Genomic DNA, 27,720 nt, shown 5'->3' on the forward strand with positions numbered 1-27,720 from the left:
ATTAGACAGTACAGATTCACCGGTTAACCTGCTCACAGTTGACCCCTAAGAACTTATCATGGCCAACTTCCCAAACCCATAGCAGATCAAAACCGGTCCTCTACTACAATGCCTAATAGTAAAGGAATAACCGAACAATATTTGTTTTTTAAATAATTCTGAACAAAGCGACTAGCTTCAGCAAATAAACAGAAAAATTCCAAAAATAAGTGCAGGAGCAATTAGGAATAATATTTTTATGTTGATTACTTGATAATCTCAACTTTTTTCCTTGTCTAAGGACACATAACAACTCATCTGTCCATAACCTAAACTGGAAAGAACTATAGTATACCAATTTTGATTCAAGCACTAAATATTTTTAATATACAATGCGGAGTAATATCCATTGGCATAGGAAATTACAATTAAGATAAACCTAAAGACCTCTCAAGTTACCTCTAGTTGATACCAGGGAACTGTCCTCAGGCACTCAGTGTCAGTGAAGTAATATCGGATAACTTGAACTTGCGGACTTTCTTGGCATTCTGGGGATTAAATACAACCTCGGTACTTGACCTGACCGTCACCTCCTTCCCCTCAGAAGATGAAGATGCTTCAGTTCGATAATCGCGAAAATAGTACAAAACTTGAAGCCTTGTCGGAGCTGCAGCAGAAAATAAAATCGATGATATAGTAGCAGCAAGGATGGACCCAAAGAGGAACAAATTATAACTCCGAATAAGCAATCAGCCAAACGTTCGTATTAGCAACAGGACAACAAAGGATCCACTAACAAGAATAGCAATCATAATTCAACACATCCCAACTTTACTAATCTTCATTTCTCCTTGCTATTTAGTTGGCGGGGCATCACAGGTATATTATTTTATTTGGTTTGGAGATTTACTTGCCCAGATTGTTCTGATATGCTTCTCTGTACCCTAACTACGGAGTATTTGCATGATTTCCCCTCCATCTCTTTCCTCATCACAAGGGTCCCACCATTTTTCTCTCTATATCTCTCCTCATTACATGGGCTCCCTGAACTTCGCACATACCCTTAGTTGCAACATTATAGGAGCATAAGAGGTACTATATAATTCTGACGTCCAATAAGGGCCCCTTTCCTACTGGCTACTGCCTAAGTGCCTAGTGCCAATTGACAGTACACAAATCTCGTATCATGACAACCTCATGAGCAACTTTTAGTCGACATAATCATTAAGCAATCCAACACAAGGCTCTATTACGACAACCTCATGAGCAACTTTTAGTCAACACAATCATTAAGCAATCCAACACAAGGCTCTATTTTTAAACCTCAATAAAACAAAATTTCAAGTCACAAAAGTCACAAGTTCAGATAAGTTCTTATCAGGAATTCAAGACTAAAAAATTCGATTTACAGCCACAATACGTTCAGGTAAGGGTTAATATATAACTTCAGATCAGGTAACGAGTTCAGTGGTTTTCAGGTGAATAGTACCCACAAACATATTCATGAGCAACTAGCAGTATATACTACTCCCATACATGACAAAGAGCCAACAGGTTTCTACTCTCCTTATCAAGCCACTGATTTCCTGCTGCACTGGACCTCCTTTACACTGCAGGACTTTTTTTTTAACTTCCTTTACATTATATTCTTAATTCTCTCTGATAAATTACCATCTTTTCTTTTAAACAGGAAACTTCAAATGTAAATACTATCATGCATGCAGTCCGTGGCGCCTTGTATCTATATAGAAGATATTATAACATAAACATCTTTGGATGAAAGAGTGATCCAGAAAAGTTACCAAAGCCAAACATTGATGTCTTCTGTACAATCATCCGGCCAACTTTCGACCTCTTGATATATTTTAATTCTTCAATATCTTCATTCTTGCCTTTGAACTCCATAAATTCTCCAAGCACATATTTGCTGGCTTTGAGCTCCAGCCTATGCAGACGGAAATATAATTAAAACAAAAATAAAACTCTGCATGATTTTTGAGTCTAGAATATTCTATATTCAAGTTAATGATCCTTAGAAGCCAACGAAGTTTCTGTGATTCCTTTCACAATTGTCAAGAAAATTAAAATGCGCAAATAAATACAAACAATCAAATAGCCATTCTTAAACACATTTTATCCAACAAAGATCACTTGGTATAATTACCACTAAAATGGGATCCAGAGAGGTCTAGACATATTAGTCACAACTTTACACCAAAATAGTAAAAAATTACTGGACAGGAAGGACGAACACCCGATACATAAACACCAACACCACCACCACCTACACAAGTAAGCTCAATGCGAGCCGATGCAAACTTTCACCAAGTTACAAAAACTACGAAGGTTTTTTTGGTATAGATAGTCATAAAGGGAAGACTAATACGTCAAGATTAAAATCACTACCAGGTTATGCAGACCATGACTGGAAGAAAAAACAATCCAAACACCATTACACCAAAATGTTTAAATAGCTGGTGGAGTTTTTGTTTTTTTAAAAGGAAACATACAAACAACAAAAAATTTGTGAAACACCATTGGAATTTTTTGTGGACAGTAATGAGCTCAAGGAGAAGCCAAAGCCTCTGACAGGTGAGCTACAAAACCTTTGAGTAACTTACAAATCCTTCAATAGCACTCAGACACCTTCCACACTCCATGAGAACCAAAAGAGATTAGTGTAGAAATTTTCAACCGCAAATAAAAAGATTGCTACCTCCTGTGATGATGGAGTCAGTGAAAGCATAAATCATGAGCTACACTAATGCTTCACATGTATTAGAGTGGCATTTGTATTGAGTCACATGCTTCTTAAGTAAAGTGGAAGAACTAAATCTCAAGAAAAGGACAGTAAATCCAAACAGGTAACATCAGGGATTCAGAAACATACCTATCCCACATTGGAGCTGTGCTAAGAATAGTTTGAAGCTGCTGGTGTGTAGATTCCTGTATATCTTTCTTTGCTGCACGAAAGGCCCCTTTAATCCATCCAGAAAATGCACCTTTTGGTTCCGGTTTCAGCTGTACCCAATTTTCATACTGTATGACTTCTGGTTTGAAGTGGTCTGGATTTAGAGTTCTATGATTTTTTTTTTTTGCAAAATGAAAGGAAAAATTAGATGTCTTGGATGCTACAAAACTACAACGACAGAAGGCCACATGTCTATAAAAATAGGTTAAGTAGCAACATTACATTTATCACAATCCATGGGTTATCTTCAAAATCAAGAAAGCATGCATCTCGCATTATAATCATCAGAAAAGCAGATATTCATGAACATAGAGATCGAGTTAACAGGATATCCCGTTCCCTTCGTTTATGGATGTAGTGAAGAAGATAACTCAACTACAAAAATAAACACAAGGATGGACAATAATGATGCTATCTAAAGTTATGCGACAGCAATCTAGAATAGGTCCCAAGAGAAAGGAAGCAGTACGTCGTATATAGGCTTCAAAAAGGGATAAAATCTAAAGTGTGAGATGGTGGTCTCTGGCAATCTCCAAAATCCAAACTCCCAGGCCACATGGACCATGCCCCACGGTGATATCATCAATTAAATCACCCCTTCGTGTCTGAAGGAACCTTTCGCTATATATACATATTTGGGCAGCTCTTGATCCAACACATCTCCTCAGAGGTTGACATGGAGCTAATAGTCCCTGTAAGAAATTTATCACCTTGTAGATTGGTAATAGACACAACAACCTCTCATATCTGATGGAACTCATAAACAACTTCAACTTAAAAGGGTTTAGAGCCAAAAAACAAAGTCTTGGTAAGAAATCTTCAGGTTTGTACTTAATCCACAAATAAAGGTCATACCCACAAGGCTCTACAAGGCTCCCGCTATTTAGCGCAGGGTCTGGGGAAGGTCAAAATGTACGCAACCTTACCCTTGTTTCCATAAAGAAACCATTTCAAGGGATCGAACCCGTGACCTAGAGAATAGCGAAAAATCACCGAGTTTATAATTCATCCACAAATAATCTTCCAATATTCTTTATTGGGATGTCCATAAAAAAAAAATCTTGTTACGTGATATAAACTTATTACTCTCGGGCCTCCGGCCCTTAACCCATGTGATGTTGACCAACACCACTAACTCTCATTCTCACGCACTCTCTCTCCATATACCATTTGATGTGGGCTCTCTCACAGTCTCACCCCTAACTATATTTGAATCAATTCTTTTATTCTCATTTTTCCACTCCCAAACAACTCCACCCTACTAGAATCCTTAATATATGTGTCCAAACCTAACAGGAAGACTAATTGTGCACGGAGGGAGTATAATCCAACGGCCACAAGCCCACAAAGAAGAAAACAACCACACTTCAATTGAAAAAAACACATCATAGTCTAACATACTTCCAAAAGATAAACAAGTGGTACCCATACTGCGTAAAACCTTAATTACAAGGAAATTTAAGCTATTTGAGGAAAGGCTTATTTTATGTTTGCACAATCATCTTCCTATTTGAGGTTTAAGGAGATTCAATCGACTTCTTTGCTACAGGCATAAAAGCTGTGTCATCTTCACATGTTGAGTTCTTAACATTCCTCAGTAACTCAGAAATCAAAGATAGGTACCCAAGAAAAAGGGACTCAAGTTCCCATCTCCTCCAAGTAACTTTTTTCCTACGTGCAACTGTAGCAAATTCCCACCTCCAAAATTAAACAGTCGACGCAAAGAAAACTGACCTTATTCTGATTCACCAAGACTCATTTCCTCTTTTAACAAATAAATTCTGATGGAACTCTATTCTCATTTCCTATACTTTGAAAGTTCCACACTGTGCAACAAAACAAAGCTGGCAGACCCATAGGAGGAAATTGTTGCACTTTAAATAGGCTTCTTCTCCCTTCATCGCCCTGCTCAACCGAATACACAAAAAGTTGATCTCGAGGTACATGAATTGGAGCTGATTTGTCATCTGTTTCATCTATGATCTAAATGGCCAAAATGAACCACAGACAATAGACTATATAACTTCCCTCTAATTTCCATCAGGACTTTCAATCCATGTGTCCATGAGGGATCTTTTGATCACAACTTATAGTTTGCTTTTAACAAGTACTCCCTCCGTATTTTTTAAGAGATACACTTGGTTGGGCACAGGTCTTAAGAAGAATAAAAGAAGTGGGGTTGGGGTAGATATTTTAATAAATAAGTACATTGGGGACCATGTCCTTTTGAACAAGTGGAGGTGGGGGTGGGGTGGGTGTAGTTGTAAAATTATTTTTTTATTGGATGGTGGGTCATAAAGTGTAGTAGATATATTATTTAATTAGGTGGTGGGGTTGATAAGTTACCAAAAATGGCAAGTGTATCTCTTAAAAAAATACGGCCGGAAAAGGCAAGTGTATCTCTTAAAAAAATACGGAGGGAGTAATTAAAAACTGTTAGACAGAAACTAAAGGGTTGAAACTTTGACGAGTGGAAGCTAAACCTTCAAAAACTCATTTGTTTCTCTTTCCAAAAGCACCACCAAATTATCCAAGGAGTCATCTTTCATACTTCAGGAAGCCGGATTTTTTCGTCCTTTTCCAGGCAACAAAAACATCACATATGACAAGGTTGGACCCAGCTCAACCCAAACAAGGCTAAGTTCAAAAGAGACAAACCCCAAGGAAAAAAGAGGAGAAGATGGTGAAAGAACGTGTCTTCCTCAGAAAACAAACTACAAAGGCTGGTATGAAAAAGGCCCTTCTCTTAAGAACAACATACAAATTTCGTTGAAGCTATCGATCATATGTCCTCTTTTGTGTAAGTTGACATCATCCACAGTCCAAAGTTCTTCTAATTCTTCTTGGGAACACCAAGGATTTCTCAGCAAATTTTGGTAGAGACTTGTATCAGAAATTACGTCTAAGAACATAATCAAATGAATCATGCATCAAATGAATCATGCAAATATTCATGTTTAAGACCAACATCGAGTAAGTCACGTGGAAAAATTTACATGTAAAAGGTCATTAGAAGACGAATTGTACATCCAGATTAAACGGGTCTTTTACGAGAAAAACAAAAGGCATTTGTGGATGAAGGCATGAACCATTGACTAATAGAGTGCTAACATAAAACCTTCGTTAAGCCATAGATTTGGGCTTCTTTACATCTCTTCCATAACCTTCGCATAAAAGCTATCTAAAATTACTAGAACCATCCACTCCTTTGAAAGTATGATTCGACTTTCAAGAGCTCCAACTCATTCACAACCACAATTTCCCAGGAATCATGTGCAAATATAAGTGAATTAACTTAAACAGAAGTACCCATGTGGACAAAAAATATTGTAGGTTCCGGTATTAATCAACAAATGTCTACACCTCCAATCATGTCCACATACATTAAGTCATCACCTCCCACATAATTTCATCTGTTCAAATCTCAATGAGTACAGCATTTTGAGCTTTGCAAATCCAGAATAAGGATTTATCCACATATATCTACTACTCGCACAAGCAAGCCATCACAAGAAGTGAAAAGAACAAAAAGGAAAACATAGACAAGAAATAACTACATTCAAACTATCAGAGTCCTTATAGAATCAAAAACAGTGAGAAATGAGAAGGTATTCTTCTCTCAAGAGTACAACTAGGAAAGCGTGAAACTTTAGTTAGCTGAACCGTGGAAGTCTGGATCCAAAAGTGTACCTTGCTTTTGAAAGAGGTATAGCATAACAAACAAAAAAAATACAATAATAAAATATGGCTTACCGGAACTTTGGATTAGAAATTATCACTTTGGAAGACAAATATCCTTCAGGAAGAGAAACTCCTCTTTGCTCAAGATATGCTTCTAGAACAGAGGCCTGATGTTTAGCTTCTGCTACCTGTGAGGTGGGAAAAAGCATAAAGCCGTGTTGAGAAATACACAACATAAATTACTAAGACAAAATAATCAACCAACAAGTGAAAAGATTCAACTGCCACAAATTATCAGATGTCCTATATGTTGACACATTTAAAAGAAAATCCTATACACTGCCCAAAGTAACATATGTTAAGACTTTATTCAAGCTCATAGAATATATTATGGATTATATATTCACGTATAAGGAAAAATATTCTGACATCAATATTGAAACTTGCCAATAAAGTTGTATCACTATCACATCAAAGTGGAATTGCTGCAAGAAATACACCAATCATTCAGCAAAAGGAACAGAGTCGGGAAAGGATTATGCATAGTTCCTTGTAAATGCATACACCACAGTATCTTAATCTCCGTCTTCCTAAATACGGAGTAGTAAATACACCCACCTGAAATTGGCTACTCTTTTCGTAACTTCAACATTCTTTTACCACTCGTTTGGATATAATATAGGATTTTCAGCATACAGACTTGTACAATCAATCCTTTTCACGAATAATAATTTCAGGAAAAGGAGAACATTTTGGTCTATTTGGTAGCAACATTTGAAGACAACAAAATGCAATTAGTAGACAACTGCACTCCAAAGCACAATATCGCACCCTACCAAAGACAGTACTCACTCTATTTCAACCAAATGTAACACTTGGTTTAGGCACAACACATATTAATACGGAAGAGGAGAGAGCTAGAGGAAATGTGCCAAAAATGGAAGTATAACATTTAATCTAAAACAACCAAATAAGCAAGTGTTACGTATACTTTGAAACACAAGGAGTACTACAATTGGAAAACAAGTCAATGAATGCACAGAATAAGGCTCCGTTTGGTAGGGCGTAAAACGTTTTCATGGAAAACGATTTTCCCCTTTTTAATCATTTTACGTTGTTTGGTTGGGTTAGGGATGGAAAACAATTTTCCATGACTCTCGCAAAGGTGAAAAACCCTTTCCCATTTGAAAGGGAGGGAAACCACTTTTCCTTCTTCCCTCCTTACCTCCATCTCCTTTCTTCCCCTCGATCTTCACCATCTTCTCCCATTTTCCTTTAAGGTAACAAACAAAGGAAAACTAGGTTGGAATTGTATTTTCCCTTGAAAAATGTTTTCCATGGAAAATCATTTTACAATGAAAACATTTTACGCCTTACCAAACAGAGCCTAAAGTGCACAATATATGAATCCTCAATTCAACTGTAACATAATTCTCAATGAGCTGGCCCTCAAATTCTATTAAGTTACTCCGTATTTACCAAATTAGAAATAAAGTACAGCAAGTGTTTCCAATTAAGAATCTTAAACCCCAAAAAAAAAAATCAACAATAACAGGCTATGTTACATAGGTTCTTCATTTCACCCCAAGCACCTATGCCTGATACTTCACACGGGTATTACTTCAACACTTCATTTCACAAAATAGTCTGAATAACAAAGACTGTAGGTGTAAAGTTGTGCACATTATGACTTACAGGATCAGGATGATGCTCCTCCTTATGTTTGTGATCACTTATACAAAGCCAACTTCCATCAGCATTCACTGAAACAAACCCAGCCAAATTCTTCACACTAACCACCACTGCCTCCCTACAAAAGAAATACAGCATAAGCTTCCAAATAAAACCAAACCAACTAAGCTGTTTATAACAGAGATTAATACACCAAGCAACAAAGCTACATCCCATTTTACCAAAATCAGTGCAGCACTCCTAATAGACACAGTACATGGTTTAATGATCGCACAAAGTTAGTATTCCCTCCGTCCCAAAATCAATTGTTACCATAGCTAATTTGAACTAATAACGCGACAACTATTTCAACTATCGCATAATTTGAACTACTATATGGTTTAACGATATGTAATGTAATTTGAACTAATAATGCGACAATTCAATCCGTCCGAGGTAGTACAATTTTAACAATCATTTCACTAGTAAGCAAATGATTGAAAGAAAATTAAAAAAAATGAAGAAATTACCCTCTAGTAACGAGAACCAAATCGATATTTTGGCGAGAACCCGAATCGGCATCCGGAATCCGAAGACCGACATACGCCTTTCCTCCGTATAATTTCTCTAGTCTGAAAAATGGAATTTGTAAATCACATTTTTAACAAAAAAAAAAAAGTAAAAACCTGATTTGGTAATAGTTTCAGACAAATAACAAACCTAGTTGCGACGGAGAAAATGGCGTTGAAATCGGAGGTTTCAACGTCCAGTACATCGTCGTTGCCGAAGAACATACGGAGTACTTTGTAGAGCACGATACCACAGATTACCTCAATCCACATTTTTTTCAAATTTTCGAATTTTGATTTTGGGAAATGAGATGATTTAGGAGAGAGAAGAGGGAAGTGAGGGATATTTGTGTAGTCTTAACGTCCAAGGTAACAGCTGAAACGTCGACGGACTTTTCAGAGAATCAGAGTCACTTTTTGGAGTGCCCAAATTAGAAAACGCGTTTGGTAACTTGTTGGTAGGGGAGATGGTAGAGTTGCCAAAAAGTGACCCGACTCGAAAATCCGACCTGAATTGATCGAACCTGTAACTGATCATGACCCCGAATTTTTGGTTAAATAGTTAACCCAAAAACCGACCCGGAAAAATAACCGATTTTAACCCGATAGTGTATGACCCGAACCCGACACCCGCCCGAAAGATAATCGATAACTGAACTGACCCGAACGAACAAGGTTTCGAACTCGATTCGATACCGCCCGACAATGACATTAACTCGATTTTTGTCACATAACCTACTAGTGACTCGACCTGTGAATTTATGGTGCATTGGTTTGATCGGAGGAACAAATGATCGTGTAGGATTAATGTGAAATATGATCATTTTGTAACAATTTTTCATCTTGTTGTTTGGTTCAATCTCAGATGGCAATCATTGCTATCGGTCTTTATTTCGGTCGCTATCTTTATTTCATTTGTAAAGTTACAATACCTTACAAATTCATATTGAAAAATCAAGTTTGGTTCAATGAGAGTAAAGATTTAGTAAGTTAGTAACCATAACCATAAGTCCATATCCTTATGAGTTGTTTCGTTTTGATTTGGAATGGAATAACTTGTCATTTTACGTGTTGTTTGGCTCAAACTTCAAAGCAAGGTTAATTTGTACTTGCCATATTGATTTTCTTTCAAATCGCCTCTTATACAAGATCTGAATTCGTTGTCAATTTTTGATATCGCAGGAACGATAATTTTTGCAATAGTGGCGGTTGCAACTTCCATTGCCGGGAAAGGATACCAACAAATACGGAGGAAGTATTAGTATATAGACGTAAAATCATCAAGTAGCTAGTAATATATGTGTATCAATCATCTATTACAAAATCAAATCTGTGTAAATTCCAGACAATGGTCGAAATAACCAAGACTCATAGAATCCATGATATCTTTTTACACAAGTTCCACTACTTGGATTAAATAGACAGATTCAAAAAGCAACCTACAACACCACCATAAACACAACTTGGATATCATATTGAGTACAAAGCATCCGGATGCGAGAAGTCCTATGTTAAATTGGAATAATATGGATGAAACTACATTTACCATTACCTCACCCAGAAACCAGCTTTGATATGATCATGATAATATTCAAGATGATGAGGGGCAACCTGAAGTACTGAGCTACATATATAAGCCCAACAGCTTGTTGTTTAAGCGACTTTTTTCTGCCTGTTGTAGCCTCAAAACTCAACCCCCTTGGAGTAAGGAACCTATCTTCGTTGAGTATTGCTAATGCATTCGAAAAAAGCAGGAACCCTTCAATCAACGTCCAAAAACCCATTTACTGTAAACCAGAAAAACACCATGTAAGTTTTATTTATAGATCCCTCAACTAAACCTTCCCAAGCAAACACATAAGAAAATAAAAAAATAAAAAAATAAAACAAAGTTCAGATTCTCCCACATTTTACTTGATAATTAAGTTTGAATACCACTTGCAGCACATAAAACAGAATCTAGAAGAATTAGTCTATCAACACAAAATTATCATTTATATGTTTATACATTGCATGCTTGAAATGACTATCTGGCTGTAATTAACAATTACAAAAGCTACATTGAAAAGAGCCTGGAAGTAGTCTCTAGAGTCACAAGTCATAAGCTCATAACAGTTACACATTCAGACTATTGCAGTCCAAAATTCAACGAAGGCAGTCTATTAATCAGTTTACACCATTGCTCTATGCTCTCTCCCTCGCCTAAGGAAGTGCAAGCTCGTGCTTGACACACACAAAATAGTATGAAAGCAATTAATACATATCCCATTTATAATTTTTAAATCATATAACAGCTTTGTAAGACTCTTTTTAAAGTAACACTACTAATAACCTAATTTCACCGTCAGACCCTAGGTTTATCACCGTTTTGTTAACCAACCTCAAAAAGTTAATGAATGCTGAGGTGGTTAACTGAAGAGGCCAATTTACATTATACATCCCAACTAGACCTGGTTATTGGACAAGTCGGGTCAGGGTCATAGCCAAAAGCTAATAGGGTCTATAGCAGGTAAGGGTCATAGCCAAAAAAATTAGCTTTATCAGTATGGTCTGCCCATACATTTGTATTATGTCCTGAAGTAATGCTTGTCAGATGTCATATTTTACAACCTCATATTCATCCTAATAAAGAAATCAGGTTCACAATAATCAAGTGTTTTTTATTCATACATAGTAACATAATTGAGTGATGATGATGACATGATTTACGGGGAAGCTGAGTTTTTTAACAATAAAGAAGATTACAGCAGCTGCACCGCAACTTCACCAATTGCGAAGTACACTGATGGTCACACAGAGTTCAAGTTCAGTAAATCAGGACCTTACTATTTCACCAGTGGCAACAAAGACAACTCTAACAAAAATGAGAAGGTTACTGTTGTGGACCTTGTGGTTATGGCTGATAGAAGCAGCAAAAACATCAAGGAATTTTTTAAACCATAAAAGAATCAATAAAGTTTAATCAACATTTCTCTGGTAATGTAGCCATCAGTTTAATCACTGCTTATGGTCAATAACTCAGAATCAGTTCAACTGCATAAGTAAGAGATACATCAATGCAGAACCCTGAATTGTTCTTTAAACTATAGGTGCAAGTAATACCAATCATTTGATCAAATCATTCCAATACTTAACTACAATCCAATATAAACACAAACAGAGCAATGTAAAAACTAAGAATCCAATATAAACACAAACTGATCATAGAAACTAACAATCCAATATAAACACAAACTAATCATCAAAAACTAAGAATCCATATAAATTTATAAAAACATATAATGCTAGACTAATACTCTGTATTCTGTACTAGCTAACCAATTGGGAACAATAGCAGGGACATTTTATAAAATTCTAACGTAGCTTAAGAAATCAGGCAAACAATCCAGCACTACAAACAAAAATCATTAGCAAGAGAATGGCATTAGTAGACAAAATAAACCCAGTAATTTTAGCAAATCCAAATCCAAATCCAACCTAATTATTTTAGGGCGATTTAACCTAACTATATTTCCTTAATACAAATAAAATCAGTAATTATTTGTAATTATATGCTTGAAATATCCAAATCCAAATCCAACCCTCGACCCAACAAAATGAACCCAGTAGTTTTAGCAACCTTCGAATAATCAAGCCCAGAAAATCAAGATAAGTACCATCTACAAAGAGAGAAAAGTTACAGAAAATCGACAATAGAAGAAGAACAACTGGATAACAATCAGGCCGATGAATCGGTGAGGAATGAGGATAGAGATAGTTGAGATAGGATCGCTTATGGAGGAGGAGGAGAGAGAAAGAAAAACCGCTGGCTATTTTTCTTTTTGGAAACTTTTTTAATTTAATTTCCATGATTTTTTTTTGGCAACATAAGTATTTTTCTTGACCCTTATATTTTTTATTTAAAGTTATTAGGCTTTTAAGAAATACCCTATAAAAGCCCTATAAGAAAATTCCCTCGAAAAAAAAAACCCTATAAGAAAATACCCTATAAATGCCCTGTCCAATAAGAAGGTAAAGGGTTAATACCCTTTTGCCCGATCCTTATAACCATTGGACTACCTTGTCCAATAACCAGGCCTAATCCCAATGTACCGTTACACTCTAGGGCTGTTTGGTTGAGGTAATCAACAAAGGGAAATGCTATCTAAAACTCCATTTACATTGTTTGGCAGGCTATTTTTCATTTCCCTTTCCCCAATTTTCATTTTGGAGTTCCCCAAATCCCCCCTACCATGTTTCCCCTATCCACCTTGGACTTGAGGATTATCCCATTTCCATCTAACCCTCTCCTCCTCATCTCCTGAGCACCACCATCAACACTACTCTCAAGAGTCTCAACCTCCACCCACCGATCCTCCACCACCAACAACACACAACCAGTGTAGCCCCACTATTTAGGCATCACAAAGAGCCAAGGGCGACAACCATTACCACCGATTAGATCTAAGCTTGGTGTCAATGATTTTTGTCCACCCACCTTCCTTTTTAAACACCAGATCTAAGCTCCATGGACCCTCTTCATCAACATTGGGATACACCGCCATCACCGATAACAGCATTTCTAGCAAATAATAAGGCATAAAACAGCAAGTCAGCAACCATAGACAATAAACTGGTGATTAAGTTTGGTCATTGAAGCCCTAAGCTCAGATATTCGGCGGTTGCGTCAAGCCATAAAATGGCCAGAACTGGTGGAATTCTAAAGAAAGAGATAAAGGGAAGGAGGGAAGCCATGTTTGCGGAAAAAACGATGGTGGTATACAAGGTAGATGATGACACAACAAAGAGATGGTATGATAATGGCGGCACTGTTTTATGATGGATGGATGGAAGGGAAGGGGAAAGACGGCAGTAGAGAATACGAGATGCTCTATTGCATTTGTTTCCTTTACTCCACATTGTAACCAAATATAAGAATGAGTTTCCCTTTCTTGTTTCCTTTATTCGCATTTCCTTTTCTTGTTTCCTTACCTTTTCAGTAATGTGAACCAAACATCCCCCCGAGGCTTATTTTTCCCCATTCGCTCATTAAGGAAAGCTCCAAATGAGCAAAAATACATTTTACACCTGGGTGGCTGGGTGTATTGTAGGAAGCCCTTTAATTAAAGTAGTGTTACCGCCTTACTCTAACGAATGCGGTAGTAAATAATTGCTTCAGCATACTCCACATTTCCAGTTTTCTCCAAAGATCAGATGACCTTTCACATTCTTATCTTGGTGCCAGGCCCATTACTGAGCCAGGCAGCAGGGGCACCACCCTGAATCCAGGGAGAAAAGGCACATTTCATAGTTTTCCATCCTAACATGAAAGGGTCATAAACAAAAGCCTGCTAAAATTAGGCTGAATGGGTGAAGTGAATGGTATTGAGAACTTCTTAAGGCGGCATGAGTTCGAATCCAGCCTAATACCATCTTCTCATGAACAAAACCTACAGGCTACAACACCTACATTCCCTCAATTAATTCAACCAAACTAAACTTTATTATGCCCTTAAATTATAGCTCATTTCTACTCTGCTCCTTCCTTGACAGAAAACCAGATCAACCCCCAAAATATAACTGGTATGTAATAAATAAAAAACTGAAAAAAAAGGATAATTGTGATTTTCAATTACAATTATAAAATGGATATAGACTAAATTGACATAAAAACAACACCAAAACAAACCCAATATGATATATTTAACAACATGTCATCATTGAAACATTATATATCAGGCAAAATTCACCATCCCAATTATAAAGAAATTAGATCTATAAAATCGAAATGAAATCAACATAAAAATCAATGCAAACTAGAAAAGTAAAGAAACAGATGAAGAGAAGAAGATATACACTGTCGTCAACACCAAGAATAGCAGCGGGAGAGAGAGAGTGGTGGTTGGAAGTCCCCCAATTTGAAAATAAAGAAAATAAAAGAGGCGGCTCCGCCGATCTGAGGTGGTGATACAACTACGAGATGGTGGTTTCCGATTTCAAGAAGAGGAAGCAAATCAGACCGACGAAGGAGATGAACAACAGGCGCTAGTTGGAGTTTTGAAGAGAGAGAAATTTCATTTGGGGTTCTATTTCAATTTCTAGTTTACTTTTTATTTTTTTTGTTACTACAGATGAAACATTAGGGGAAGTTTAGTAGCAGAGGTTTGGATAAAAAGTGACTTTTTAATCGAATTAGAGGTTTGATAAACAAAGAGGTTTTTTAAGTGAATAGGAATATGATGTTTGACCATTTTAAAAATTTTGATTAGGAGGATTTTGGAATATAAAAAACTCATTTTGCACGGCTTAGGAGTGTTTGATTATGAGAGGTTTGAGAAAAAAAAATATAGTCATCAACTTAACAAGATATATGCGTATAAAATTTCGCATAGTAAGTCTCAAACATGAGACCAACAAGATGTAGGGTATAAATCTTACATCTTACCCAATTACTATATTTGTTATGATTTTTACTCCATGGAGTGTTTGATTATGAGGGGTTTGAGAAAAAAAAAATATAGTCATCAACTTAACAAGATATATGCATATAAAATTTCGCATAGTAAGTCTCAAACATGAGACCAACAAGATGTAGGGTATAAATCTTACATCTTACCCAATTACTATATTTGTTATGATTTTTACTCCATGTAAATATACAACTTGGAATAATGAAGGCTTCTTACGAAGTACTATATACTAACTCTTACAATTGTTTTATACTTTCGCTGGATGTTGATGGACAAAACATTTTAAGTTGATACCAAATAATTTTTTAAGTTGAGAAAATATTTCAAAGTAACAACTATTCATGCTAAAATCAAATTGTGTTATTCAAAGTAGAAAACGGGAAATCGACCGGGCTTCACACTAATTAGTGTTTTAATGGTTGATAATTATGCATGCAGCTAGACCACTCGGACAACGACGCCGTCTCACTTGATGGGTCAATGTATTTGTTGCACTAAACATTGAAACACTGAAAACTATTGTAATCAACTAATCATGTTTGTAGTATCATTAACTAATATTTCTCTATTTGCAAATCAAGATTCTCATTTTTTAAATTTTAAATTAAGAATAATTCTTTTTAAAAATAATAATTTTATTTATTTATTCAATGTCTATATTCAAAAAAAATAATCAACATAGTAAACTAATTATCTAATTCTAATAATTGAGAAACGAAGTGTCCAACAAATTATGTCAATTTCCTTAATGGTCATTTCACATATTTCATATTAAACCATTAACGAATAACAATTAATTTATCAAACACTTTTACACAAGTAGCTAATTCAACCAGTTAATCAAACCAACTAATTATTAGTCAAACCAGCTAACAACTAATTGTTAACAACTCTTAGCCAAACATGGTTAATATAGGATTTTTTTCAATTAGAGTTTTGAAGAAGTGGGTGTAAACTGATTAATTTGTCTTATTGTCAAATAAAATTATACCCCTTAACTATCTATAATCTATCATATTTTATGTCAATTTCTTTAATAGGTGTTCTACACATTAAACATTTAACAACTAATTTATCAAACACTGTACATAAGTAACTAATTCAAATATTCAACCATTAGTATTTTAGGTTACCCCTTGTTATCACCTAAAAAATTTCAAAAGGTCTTGTGCGCACAAGGTGTACAATAAATTTATTGTACACCAAGATAACCTTAACCTTTTTTTTTGTAACTTTAACCTAGTTTTGATTAACTTTTATATTAGTAAAAAAAAATTTGATAGATAAATGATTAATTTTAAAAGGTTAAATGATTAATTTTATACATTATTAATTATTTTGAAGAAAAATAAGTTTTACTAAAATGAAAAAATTTATCACTGAAAAATAGATAACTTTTACCTATATACTTAACTTTTAAGCATTTTGAGTTAACTTTTACTCCGATATACAATATTTATTGTACACCCCTTGTAAATAAGAATTTGTGTAAAATTTTCAACCAGTTCATCAAAACAACTAAAACCAACTCGTAACCGCTAATTGCCAAATAGGTCAAACTTTCAAATAAAATTGACATGGCATTATTACTCTGCCATGTCACCTATTGAATAAAATTACGCCGGTAGTCACTCTCTTTCTTCCGTTTCGGTTTCCTCAGCAATTTCATTTCTAGGGTTTTGCACATCTTCCCTTCTCCTCAACCCAACACCACCACCACCCTTAGCACACTCCCGCCACAACAATGGCGGCACCAGCTGTCCTAACCTCACGGTCCGCCGCAAAGGTGGAAACCTTCGTCGATAACAAGCGCACTGAAGATATCCGCCAGCAAAACATGGCGGCAGGCCAAGCCGTCGCAGACGCCGTCCGCACCTCCCTGGGTCCCAAAGGCATGGACAAGATGATCCAAACTGCCTCTGGAGAAGTTATTATCACCAACGACGGCGCAACCATTCTCAACAAAATGGACGTCCTTCAGCCCGCCGCGAAGTTCCTCGTACAACTATCCAAATCTCAAGACACCGTCGCTGGTGACGGCACCACTACCGTCGTCGTCCTCGCTGGGGCACTGCTCAAACAATGTTCTGTTCTCCTCTCCAATGGTATCCACCCTACCGTGATCTCCGACGCGCTCCACAAAACCTCCACCCACGCTGTTCATGTTCTCACTTCGATGGCCGTACCTCTGGAGCTTTCAGATCGGGAATCTTTAGTAAAGTCTGCTTCTACTTCGTTGAACAGTAAGGTTGTAAGTCAGTATTCTAGTCTTTTAGCTCCTCTTGCTGTTGATGCTGTTTTATCTGCTGTTGATCCTGAGAAGCCTGATGTTGTTGATTTGAGAGATATTAAGATTGTTAAGAAGCTAGGTGGAACGGTTGATGATACCGAGTTAGTTAAAGGGTTGGTGTTTGATAGGAAGGTTTCACATTCTGCTGGTGGACCTACAAGGATGGAGAATGCTAAGATTGCTGTGATTCAATTCCAGATTTCACCCCCTAAGACTGATATCGAGCAAAGTATCGTCGTTTCTGATTATACTCAGATGGATCGGATTTTGAAAGAGGAGAGGAATTACATTTTAGGTATGATTAAGAAGATTAAGGGTGCTGGGTGTAATGTGCTATTGATTCAAAAGAGTATTTTGAGGGATGCTGTCACTGATTTGTCCCTTCATTACTTGGCTAAAGCTAAGATTTTGGTCATTAAGGATGTTGAGAGGGATGATATTGAGTTCATTACTAAGACCTTAAACTGTTTACCCATTGCTAACATCGAGCATTTTAGGGCGGAGAAGATGGGGTATGCTGATATGGTTGAGGAGGCTTCCGTTGGGGAGTCAAAGATCGTCAAAATCACTGGGATTAAGGACATGGGAAGGACTACCACTGTTCTTGTTCGCGGGTCAAACCAGCTGGTTCTTGATGAGGCTGAGAGGAGTTTGCACGACGCTCTGTGTGTCGTGAGATGTTTAGTGAGTAAGAGATTTCTGATTGCAGGAGGTGGGGCTCCAGAGATTGAGCTCTCGAGACAGCTGGGGGTATGGGCCAAGTCACTCCAAGGAATGGAAGGGTATTGTGTTAAGCATTTCGCCGAGTCTCTTGAGGTTATCCCTTATACTCTTGCTGAAAATGCGGGTTTGAACCCAATTGCTATTGTTACTGAGTTGAGAAACAAGCATGCCCAGGGAGAGATCAATGCTGGGATCAATGTAAGGAAGGGGCAGATCACTAATATCTTAGAGGAGAATGTGGTGCAGCCATTGCTGGTGAGTACAAGTGCAATCTCTTTGGCAACAGAGTGTGTTAGGATGATTTTGAAGATCGATGACATAGTCACTGTGCGGTAGACTTCTGTGGTATGATTTTGCCAAACATGCTGAGTAGTTTTCTTTTCCGGATTTGCTCCTTTAGGATTTTGATTTGGCAATGTATTGCCCACATCTGTGGCTATGATTTTATTCGTAAATTTTGAGTGCTGTTCTCTGCTGACATTTTGGGGGCATAGGCCAAGTTCGTGTTTTTCCTGAAAATCCTTTCATGTGCATCTGGTATCAATCAGTTTTTGTAGGCGAATACTCTTGGTCTCTAGACTACAGAATATGTTCTTTCTCCATAGATGGATACTCAGTGGTGGTTTAGTGAGGTAATATTGATTGTGATGCTAAGATTTACTTTCCCTTGTTTATTATTTCTTAAATTGATTCACTATTATTGAATTCCTGCTTTTTTAGGTTCATTTCCTTCAGGATTATGACTCTGTGAGTGTGTAATATAGAATGTTTCTGATACACAAGATTGGATGATTTTAGTAATCCATTTAAGAGGGATATCGTTTCTTAGTCTTCTGATTAGAGTAATCCATTTAAGAGGGATATCGTTTCTTAGTCTTCTGATTAGAGTAATCCATTATGGAGTAACTTCACTAGACAGTAGTTCTCCTGTGCAATATGGCGTCCTATATAGGCGTCCTGGTTACCTAAATGTAACACAGCCTTTTTTCAACAATAGGACTAATTGTTGGTCTAGAAAGTGTGGTTATATAGAAGAGTAAACTTGATGTTGTAGGACTGTGAGCTGTGATTACTGATGTTGGAAGCATGTGTTGTAGAAAATGCTAACTGATTTCTGTGAGGTTCAGCTCCTCTTTCCATCTTCAAGAGTTGATTCCTGCCAGTTGCTTGAAAAGTCAATGCAGTTCTGCTGTGGCTTAAGGCTGTAGTGTAATTTTGTTGTTTATTGTAAGAAACTGAAAGACGTGCAGAGGCCTTGTGCTGTTGTGCGATTGCTATAGGGAAGAAATTAAGAATTATGTCATTCATGGTTTGAGCATATCTTCATGTTAAAGTTGAATTAGGAAAATGCTAGTGACAAACCCAAACTGCCAGAAAAAGGCTTCCTAAAAAGCACAGGTTGTTCTTTGAATGGGCAAGAGGATTGAAGTTATTCTTTGGGGGTCCCAGGTAGGAGGGGAGGGGTGTTTCTATCCTCTGCTAAAATAATCTCTTCCACCTTTTAAAACCCAGAGGCCAAACAAAAAACCGAAGCTCCAAGTTATTTTGGGCATAAAACACTTTGTTGGTAGGTTTATTTTTATTTCCCATTGTTTGGTTTGTAAAAGGTGCAACACAGTTTTCCTAGGGGTGGAAATCCTTTTTCTTTTGCAGGCAAGTGAAGCCACATACTCCACTGTATTCAGTACCTTACTATTTCTCTCCTCCCATAGTCCGATCCAGGTTTATCCTTTCATTTTGGTTTTCCTTTTCCCCCTAACTTTTCTTGCAAGGAACCAACCAAAGGAATACTAATTCACAATTGTATTTTCCATTGAAAATGTTCATAGCTGTACAATTACTCTCCATTTGAAAATATTTAGGTTAATGGTTTTAGCTTGTTCACTGATTGTACTCTGAGCTTGGGAGTTCTGTGATCTTTTATTAAAAGGCACATCTAGGTGCAAAGAGATAGGGATCAATTGCTTTTAGGGCATGTTTGGTTTACACTTGGGAAAGGAAATGGGAAGGAAATAAATAAGAAGGGGAAAGGGTAGCGTTGACTATTACCATTATAAGTTGTTTGGTATACCTTAGGAAATGAATCACTTGTAACAAATTGGGAATTGAGGAGGGTAACAATTTTGTTACCATAGGGTTGGGAGAGGTAACAAATGGTGGTAATGGTTGCCCTCAAGAAATGGATAGCGTTACCACTCCTCTCATACCAAACATTAGCTAATGGAAATAGTTAATGGATTCCATTTTCATCACTTAGAAATTCTATGCCAAACATGCTCTTAAAGTTTTTGTTGGCCCAGGAAAGGGGATTTCTAAGAGGCGTAGGGAAGGCTCACTATGATGCACAGCTGTCTTTTTACACCAAAGTTTTATATTTTGCGCCTCACTTCAATGAGGCGCATCTAGGCACAAAAGGGTTCTTATCGCCTCAGTGTACCTTGAGCTTTTCTTTTACATTGCGTGCATCTATGTACTTCTTTCTTAAATCTGTGACTTCCTAGATAAATAACTGGTATAATGGATTAATGGTACTCTGATCTAGTTAGTTGTCCCTAAGTTGAAGGAAGCTTACCCACTAACTTCACCACACCCCCTTGCTTAAAAGTTTGTTATGATCATGAAGCACCCCTCTTCAACTTTATGATGCACAATATCACCAACACTATATCTTTGGAGCACTTCTCTCCGTGGTTGTTGCACTCTCTACAAGACCTTTTTTTTCTTTGAATGTGAAGCACTAACTTCATAAGTGTATTCAGTTCAGAGTTAAAGTTGAACAATGTGGTATTATTTGAGTAGATCATATATATTTTAGCAAGCTTTGTGTTGAATTTGTCGCATGCTCTGAAAATTGAATGTGGAAGGTTATGTATTGATGATTGCAAGTACTTTCTAGACTCGAACAATACTTTATGGAAATATCATGAAAAGTTGGAGAGGGAAAACTGGATGTTTTCTGGTAGGAGGATGGGGATTTCTGGAAATTTGTGGTTGCTTGATTATTGTTCTGGTTACTTGTCTTGTTGGACCACCTCTTTGTGGAGAACCTAAACCCAGGTTTGTTGGGCAAGCTAAAATATAGTTGAACTCGAGCTTTATTACTTGGAAATGCAGTTAACAAGATAATTTCTGCTACCAGGAAAACTCACTCATGAGCATGATTTCCTAGAGTTGAGTCCTATGATCATTTGTTTTGCTTTAACAACTGCTGCCATATGATTGAACTGGGTCTTGACCAGTCCAATCAAGACTTGAACCTTACGGCTAATTCATGTATAGTTTGTTCTTGGCTCATTGACCTGCACGGTCAAATCAGCTTGCTTTGTGGAACGTATCAGTGGGTTATGGTTAATCGAAGATTACATTTTTTGTGAAGGGTAACGGCCGGGTAATTATAAAAATATAGACTATTTTAACGTGTTATAACTTATACTACCTCTGTTGCTTATCTTTACGCTTACTATTTGTACGAGCTCCAACGCAATATTTAACCCACTTATATATCCAATAACGAGATCAATCTAACAAGATCGTACATGATAACATTTTGATGTATATAACAGTGAGAATTTACGGTCAAAGTTTTCTTACTTTAGACACATATTTCAAGGCGTAAAGAACTTTCAGGAATGGAGGTAGTAAGACTTAAATGGTTACTTCTAACAATAGAAAGCACATCAAATTACCGGAGAATAAACTCTTAAAATCTTATGTAGTATGACAATGTTTATATAGATTATTTTAATCGGTTAATAGAGTCCTCAAGTCTTAATTAGGTTGTGTTTTAGGTAGATTTAATTCTTTGAGATTCACCTGTAACTTGAAATGGAATTAACTTAACCGTATTTTTTTTGGTATAGAGCTTATTATTTGTTATTTAAAGATATGCATGTGTAACGATACAAACCGACTTTTAATCAAGCTCTTATCCACTCATAAACCGAGTTACAAACAGATTTAACAGATTCTCTTTTCAAAATACTGAAAATCAAGAATTGGGATTTTTCTGTTTCTTGAGTAACCCGAACTGTTATAAATACATACGCAAATTCCGTTTATTATTGCTGCATTCCATCAAAACTTGTTCAATTACACACAAACTTGCTCAATTACGTTCACAAATATTCCAAACTCAGGTTCTGTAATCTATATAGGTGTTAGTAATGGCGGCTTCAAGTTTAGGGAGGCAACAACAAAACTACTCACGCGGTTGCCGAGGTAGAACCGACCAGACAGTACAAAGGTACGATGACATCATAAGAGAAACTGGTACGAAAACAGTCTACAATAGGCTTTGATAGGAATACTTTTATGGAAATAGAATGGAAAAGAACTCTACTAACAGAGGAAATACTCAACAACAACAACAAACATGTTTGAGAGTTTGTGTACAGAAGTTAATTTGTTAAGGTAGACTAAAATCATTGACATGATTACTGAGCGTTTTACTTCTGGGATTTTGGTTGAGTATCTCAAGAATCATTGGATTATCTCCACTCTCCTACACAGAAAGTGTTAAATTCAAAGATTTCTGTTAAAATTTTAATCTAGAAAAATATAGATAATATACTTGTGAAAATCTAGTGGTGAAATGTATTAATGTTGAAAAATCTAAAAATATACGATTGTAAATGATAATCTAAAATAATCTTAGAAATGTCTAGATAAATGAGAGGAGTAGAAGAATCTAGAGCATACAACTCCTATATATACCTCTTATATACTTCGTATATATATATATATATATACTCCCTAGGTAGGTAAATGCATTGGCATGAGATTGAAATGAGAAATGAAGAAATACACCCTCCACATTTTATTGGAAGTCACATTTACCATTTCCGGCCGTATTTTATTAGGAGTCACACTTCCATTTTTAGTAACTTTTCTACCCTACCACCTGATTTAGGGACCACCGCTACGATAAACTCCTACTTGCTTTATTATTTTTATTAAATTCAACTTTTTTTTTTAATACGCGTGTCGGACAACATATAACTCCTAATAAAATACAAAAGGGGTACAACATTAATTTTATCTCAAAGAATCTAGAGTATACAACTCCTATATATATATATATATATATATATAGGGGCCGGTTCTCATGAGAACCCCTCTTTTAATGAGAACTCTCGTCCTCAACCCTTGGATTTTGGTCGACGGCCAAGATTAACGCTTATTAAAACTCATTAACTTAAAAAAAAAAAAAAAAACCTAAAATCTAAAATCAGAATCTCTCTCATACTCTCTCTCCTCTCGGTTCATGACCCTCCTTCTTCCCTTGAAATCCTTCCCAGATCCCACCCCCCTTCAAATTGTAAACATTCAAATGCTGCAAATTGTAAATATTCAAGTACCAAAGAGCGTTCGGCGTCAACAACGGAAACATCACTTCAAGCCGATTTTTTTTTTCGCGAGACTCCTTTGATCCACGAATCGATGATAACAAGAAACCGGTAATTATTAATTTCTTCTCCTTCCCTCCCTCTTGTTTAGTTAAACTAATACAACATTGTGATTCATGAAATAAGTATGCTTCTCTAATTTATTTATTTTTTAAATTTTTTTCCTTCAAATTCTAGGTTTTGGGGTCTTATTTCTAATTGATTACAGATTATTAGAAGTCTCAAGTCTACTTAGTTTTCTCTCAATCAATATGTTCTTTATAGTTTAATTTTAGCTAGATTGGGGAATTTTAGAAATTTGGTTTATTAAGTCAAAAAATTATGGGGTAGATTGTTACTTTCAATGGAAAATATTATCGGTTGTTGGCAATATCAAGTTGGATTACATAACTGACATTCAATCTAGTTGTAAATATGGAAAAGCGGTTCTCATGAGACATCCTATATAGGATTACTCAGAGGCATCCATACATTCGATGAGGCACAAGCCAAAAATATGACAATGGATAATTGCATCTGTACTGCATTATACATTTAAAGAATCATATATTTATGTTTGCAGTGGGTACTAAGTTGTTTGCAGTGGATAACTGATACTTCAAATTAGGATAATACTCGGATGTTGCTCTTTAAATTAAATCTCATTCTCACGATATTGTGTGGACTGTGTAGAATATGGAGATCAAGGTTTTTTTCTGAAAATCCTAACTGTTATGTATTCTGATATTCTGAAATTTGTGATGGGTGAAAACTGCAGTCTTGTTCTTGCTTGCTATGTAGTTGGAGTTGTGCTAAAACCTATTAGCTCAAATGGTAGAGCACTATGCATATGATATGCATAGGGGACGTGGGTTCGATTCCCACATAGGCTGTCTTTAAACCTTATAGTATGCGAGCATGCCATTTCAAGGACCATTTCCAAGATGACATTACCTTATTGATTTTAGTTTTATAGATACACAAAACTAGTATTGCTAATTACCTTGTTCAGTTTAGTATACTTGTTTTATTGATACACAAAAATAATACTTCATAGGAGATATTATCACATCAACTGATAAATTAGTACACCAAAATATTGTGACTTGTTGTGACTCATAAACTGCTATGTTATCTCATCAACTCATGAACTGTTATGTTGTGACTTGTGATATTGAAACTAATACTTCTATGGAGATATTATCTCATCAACTCATAAACTGCTATGTTATCTCATCAACTCATAAACCCATAAAACTAATACTTCATAGGAGATATTATCTCATCAACTCATAAACTGCTATGTTGTGACTTGTGATATTGAAAAACTGGCAGTAGCTTATATACACCAAAATATTGACAATATATAATGGTGAACAAACACTTACTTTCAAGGATATATCTCTTTATATTAGAATTTTTCTTTTAAAAAACTTTCCTAAATGCAAAGTCTGTAGAGTCAAAGGAGACACAAAAACTAGCGTACGAAAAACAAGAACAAAACAGCAAGTATTTGAGCTAACACAAGTCTGGGCTGCAACTCACAGAGAAAACACAAGTAAAACACAGTCTAAGCTAACACATTCAAATAAGCCTTTTTATACACTGATGCATGCAAACTAAGCTGGCATAGAAAGTACTGAAAACAACTTTGTTTTGCCATTATCTGATGGTTCAGGGTTGTTCACAAGTGTTCAGGCGCTTTTACTTCTCTGTTGAACTATAACCAAGCTAAAATTCAATTAGATTCCACTATTTACACCACTCGGAAAGGGATGACTTTGGAAGTTTAGCGTTCCAACATGTTCTGAACTGGCATATTCAAGGGATGGACAATGAAGATGATTTAAATTTGAGTGGTTTTGCTGCAGTTTCTCGGCAAAGCATTTCAAATGTTACAATCTAAATGCTCTTGCTGTCATCTAACTGTGCTTTTATGCTTTGAGCTGAATGAGTGAAACCCCGTCCCTTTTTCGGCATTTTAGAGTAGCAAGGGTTCGTGTCAGGAAGAACTTGTTGCTGATATTTTCTTTGAGAGTCCATGTCCAGTATTTATCAATTTGGTAGAGTCTACTATGTTATCTCAATGGTTCTTGAAATGGCATACACGCATACTATAACGTTTAAAGACAACCTATGTAGGAATCGAACCCACGTCCCCTATGCATCATTTGCATAGTGCTCTACCACTTGAGCTAATAGGTTATAGCATAGCTCCAACTACAGATTATTAAAAGCAAGCAAGAACAAGACTATAGTGTTCGCCCATCACAAATTATTAGTTTTCAACTCAACTCTTGTATCTTACTAATTTCCAATACCAGGCTCCCAAAATCAAACATGCTGATCATTAAAACCAAAAATAATAAGAGTTTGCTAAAGCAGCCCGTATAAACAAGAGTTTTCTTTAAGCAGATACAACACCAAATCAACAACGCATACACTAAGTATGCTGATTATCATTACCTTACCCAAATAGGACAATTCATATAGTTTGACTTCAAACATTGAATTACCTTATGTAAATTATCATTACCTTACCCAAATAGGACAATTCATTTCTAGCGTTTTGTTCAGTTTCAAGATCGGATTTGATCTTTTTGATTGTAATGAAATTATCATAATCACTTTTCGTCTCATCCGAAAGAGTTCTTTGCAGGGCCTCTTCTACTCCGGTCTTGTTTTCATCAGCTGAAAGCAAAAGCTTTCATCAGGAAAACAGTATATGCAACCCAACAGTGAACTAATAGAAAGGAAAAAGTAAATAGCAAAGGTAATTGAAAACCTGGTTTCCTTGGCTTCAGATGAAAGGGGATGAAAACTTGTATTCTGTATCCAATTTGAAAGGGGATGGGCAGTTGCAAAAATTGAACGGGAGTGATCACATATGACAACAAAGAAATGTTATTCTCATTCATCCAAGCACAGTCAACTCAGATGACAGCAAAGAAATGTTCTGATTTTCTAGTCTATTACATAATGAGAAAACTTACCTGTTTTGAAGTACAAATAAGACTAAAGTTTGGGTGAAGCGTCACAGACTCAACCTGTTTCAACTTAATACATCAATTTTTCTCATTTATTTGCCAAAAAAATCAAATTTTATAAAATAGCTCAATCTAAAATTAAACAACCATAGAACATATTGAATGAGAGAAAACTCAGTAAACTTGAGAGTTTTAGTACTCCAAAATCAATTATGGAAAAAGACCCCAGAACCTAGAATTTGAAAGAAAAAATTACAAAAATTGAAGTAGAGAAGCATACTTATTTCATGAATCACAAAGCTGGATTAGATAACTAAACAAAGAGGGAAGGAGAAGCAATTCATCATCACCAATTTCTTGTTATCACCGATTCGGATAGGAGGAGTCTCGCGAAAAAAAACTTAAATTGGCTTAATAATCATGAAAACTTTCGAAAGTAACTGATATTTCCGTTGTTGAGGTCACACTCCATGGTGTTTGAATAGTTACAATTTGCAGGAAGATGGGAAGGGATTCAAAGGGAAGGAGGAGGGTAATGAATCGAGGAGAGAGACATACGAGATTTTCTGTTTTAGAGTTTTATACGGAGTATTTTTTAACGTTCTTAAAAAATTTATGGGTTTTAATAAGCGTTAATCTTGGCCGTCGACCAAAATTCAAGGGTTGAGGACGAGAGTTCTCATTAAAAGAGGGGTTCTCATTATAACTATATATATAAGAGGGGTTCTATATATATATATATTAATTTTATCTCAAATAATCTAGAGCATACAACTCTCATATATACCTCTTACAAAAGGTCTTGCGTGCACAAGGTGTACAATAAATTTATTGTACACCAACATAACTTTTACCTTTTTTTTTTTTGTAACTTTAACCTAGTTTTGATTAACTTTTATATTAGTAAAAAAAAAATTATAGATAAACATTTTAAAGGGTTAAATGATTAATGTTATACATTATCAGTGATTTTGAAGAAATAAGTTTTACTACAATGAAAATATTTATCACTAAAA

The 27,720-nt window shown here is 36.0% G+C and overlaps 4 protein-coding genes across 5 annotated transcripts; 1 reads left to right on the forward strand and 3 right to left on the reverse strand.

Moving 5' to 3' along the window:
• Positions 1–221: 221 nt before the first annotated feature.
• LOC110799147 (uncharacterized) lies at positions 222–9,306 on the reverse strand. The gene is made up of 7 exons (XM_022004362.2): positions 9,023–9,306; positions 8,833–8,934; positions 8,327–8,441; positions 6,704–6,819; positions 2,870–3,058; positions 1,782–1,924; positions 222–646 (listed from the first exon to the last, which is right to left on the reverse strand). The coding sequence occupies exons 1-7, from the start codon at positions 9,142–9,144 to the stop codon at positions 465–467; spliced, it is 969 nt and encodes a 322-aa protein (XP_021860054.1). The 5' UTR covers positions 9,145–9,306; the 3' UTR covers positions 222–464.
• An 831-nt stretch (positions 9,307–10,137) lies between these two features.
• LOC110799151 (protein transport protein yos1) lies at positions 10,138–14,981 on the reverse strand. The gene is made up of 2 exons (XM_022004367.2): positions 14,707–14,981; positions 10,138–10,658 (listed from the first exon to the last, which is right to left on the reverse strand). Exon 2 carries the CDS (start codon positions 10,653–10,655, stop codon positions 10,425–10,427), a length of 231 nt encoding a protein of 76 aa, XP_021860059.1. The 5' UTR covers positions 10,656–10,658; positions 14,707–14,981; the 3' UTR covers positions 10,138–10,424.
• A 1,938-nt stretch (positions 14,982–16,919) lies between these two features.
• LOC110799137 (T-complex protein 1 subunit delta) lies at positions 16,920–18,998 on the forward strand. The gene has a single exon (XM_022004341.2). It carries the CDS (start codon positions 17,065–17,067, stop codon positions 18,667–18,669), a length of 1,605 nt encoding a protein of 534 aa, XP_021860033.1. The 5' UTR covers positions 16,920–17,064; the 3' UTR covers positions 18,670–18,998.
• A 3,412-nt stretch (positions 18,999–22,410) lies between these two features.
• On the reverse strand, positions 22,411–27,507 carry LOC110799134 (uncharacterized). Of its 2 annotated transcripts, XM_056838618.1 has the most exons (4): positions 26,985–27,507; positions 26,503–26,764; positions 26,254–26,408; positions 22,411–22,834 (listed from the first exon to the last, which is right to left on the reverse strand). In XM_056838618.1, the coding sequence occupies exons 2-4, from the start codon at positions 26,633–26,635 to the stop codon at positions 22,739–22,741; spliced, it is 384 nt and encodes a 127-aa protein (XP_056694596.1). In that variant the 5' UTR covers positions 26,636–26,764; positions 26,985–27,507; the 3' UTR covers positions 22,411–22,738. The 2 variants fall into 2 exon arrangements, with proteins under 2 accessions (XP_056694596.1, XP_056694595.1); XM_056838617.1 differs by having other exon boundaries at positions 22,412–22,834; positions 26,503–27,507.
• Between the last annotated feature and the right edge of the window lie 213 nt (positions 27,508–27,720).

The sequence above is a fragment of the Spinacia oleracea genome, chromosome 3 (genome assembly GCF_020520425.1).
Source record: "Spinacia oleracea cultivar Varoflay chromosome 3, BTI_SOV_V1, whole genome shotgun sequence".
Classification (NCBI taxonomy): Eukaryota; Viridiplantae; Streptophyta; class Magnoliopsida; order Caryophyllales; family Amaranthaceae; genus Spinacia; species Spinacia oleracea.

Coding starts and splice junctions, on each gene's coding strand:
- LOC110799151 (XM_022004367.2), bottom strand. CDS start 10,655: ATGGGTTTTTGGACGTTGATTGAAGGGTTCCTGCTTTTTTCGAATGCA.
- LOC110799147 (XM_022004362.2), bottom strand. CDS start 9,144: ATGTGGATTGAGGTAATCTGTGGTATCGTGCTCTACAAAGTACTCCGT. Junction 8,935..9,022: donor ATTTTCTCCGTCGCAACTAG/GTTTGTTATTTG, acceptor TCCATTTTTCAG/ACTAGAGAAATTATACGGAG. Junction 1,925..2,869: donor ACAGCTCCAATGTGGGATAG/GTATGTTTCTGA, acceptor CCGTCTGCATAG/GCTGGAGCTCAAAGCCAGCA.
- LOC110799137 (XM_022004341.2), top strand. CDS start 17,065: ATGGCGGCACCAGCTGTCCTAACCTCACGGTCCGCCGCAAAGGTGGAA.
- LOC110799134 (XM_056838618.1), bottom strand. CDS start 26,635: ATGAATGAGAATAACATTTCTTTGTTGTCATATGTGATCACTCCCGTT. Junction 26,409..26,502: donor TCTGAAGCCAAGGAAACCAG/GTTTTCAATTAC, acceptor TTTTGCTTTCAG/CTGATGAAAACAAGACCGGA. Junction 22,835..26,253: donor AATTGTCCTATTTGGGTAAG/GTAATGATAATT, acceptor CTTTCTGTGTAG/GAGAGTGGAGATAATCCAAT.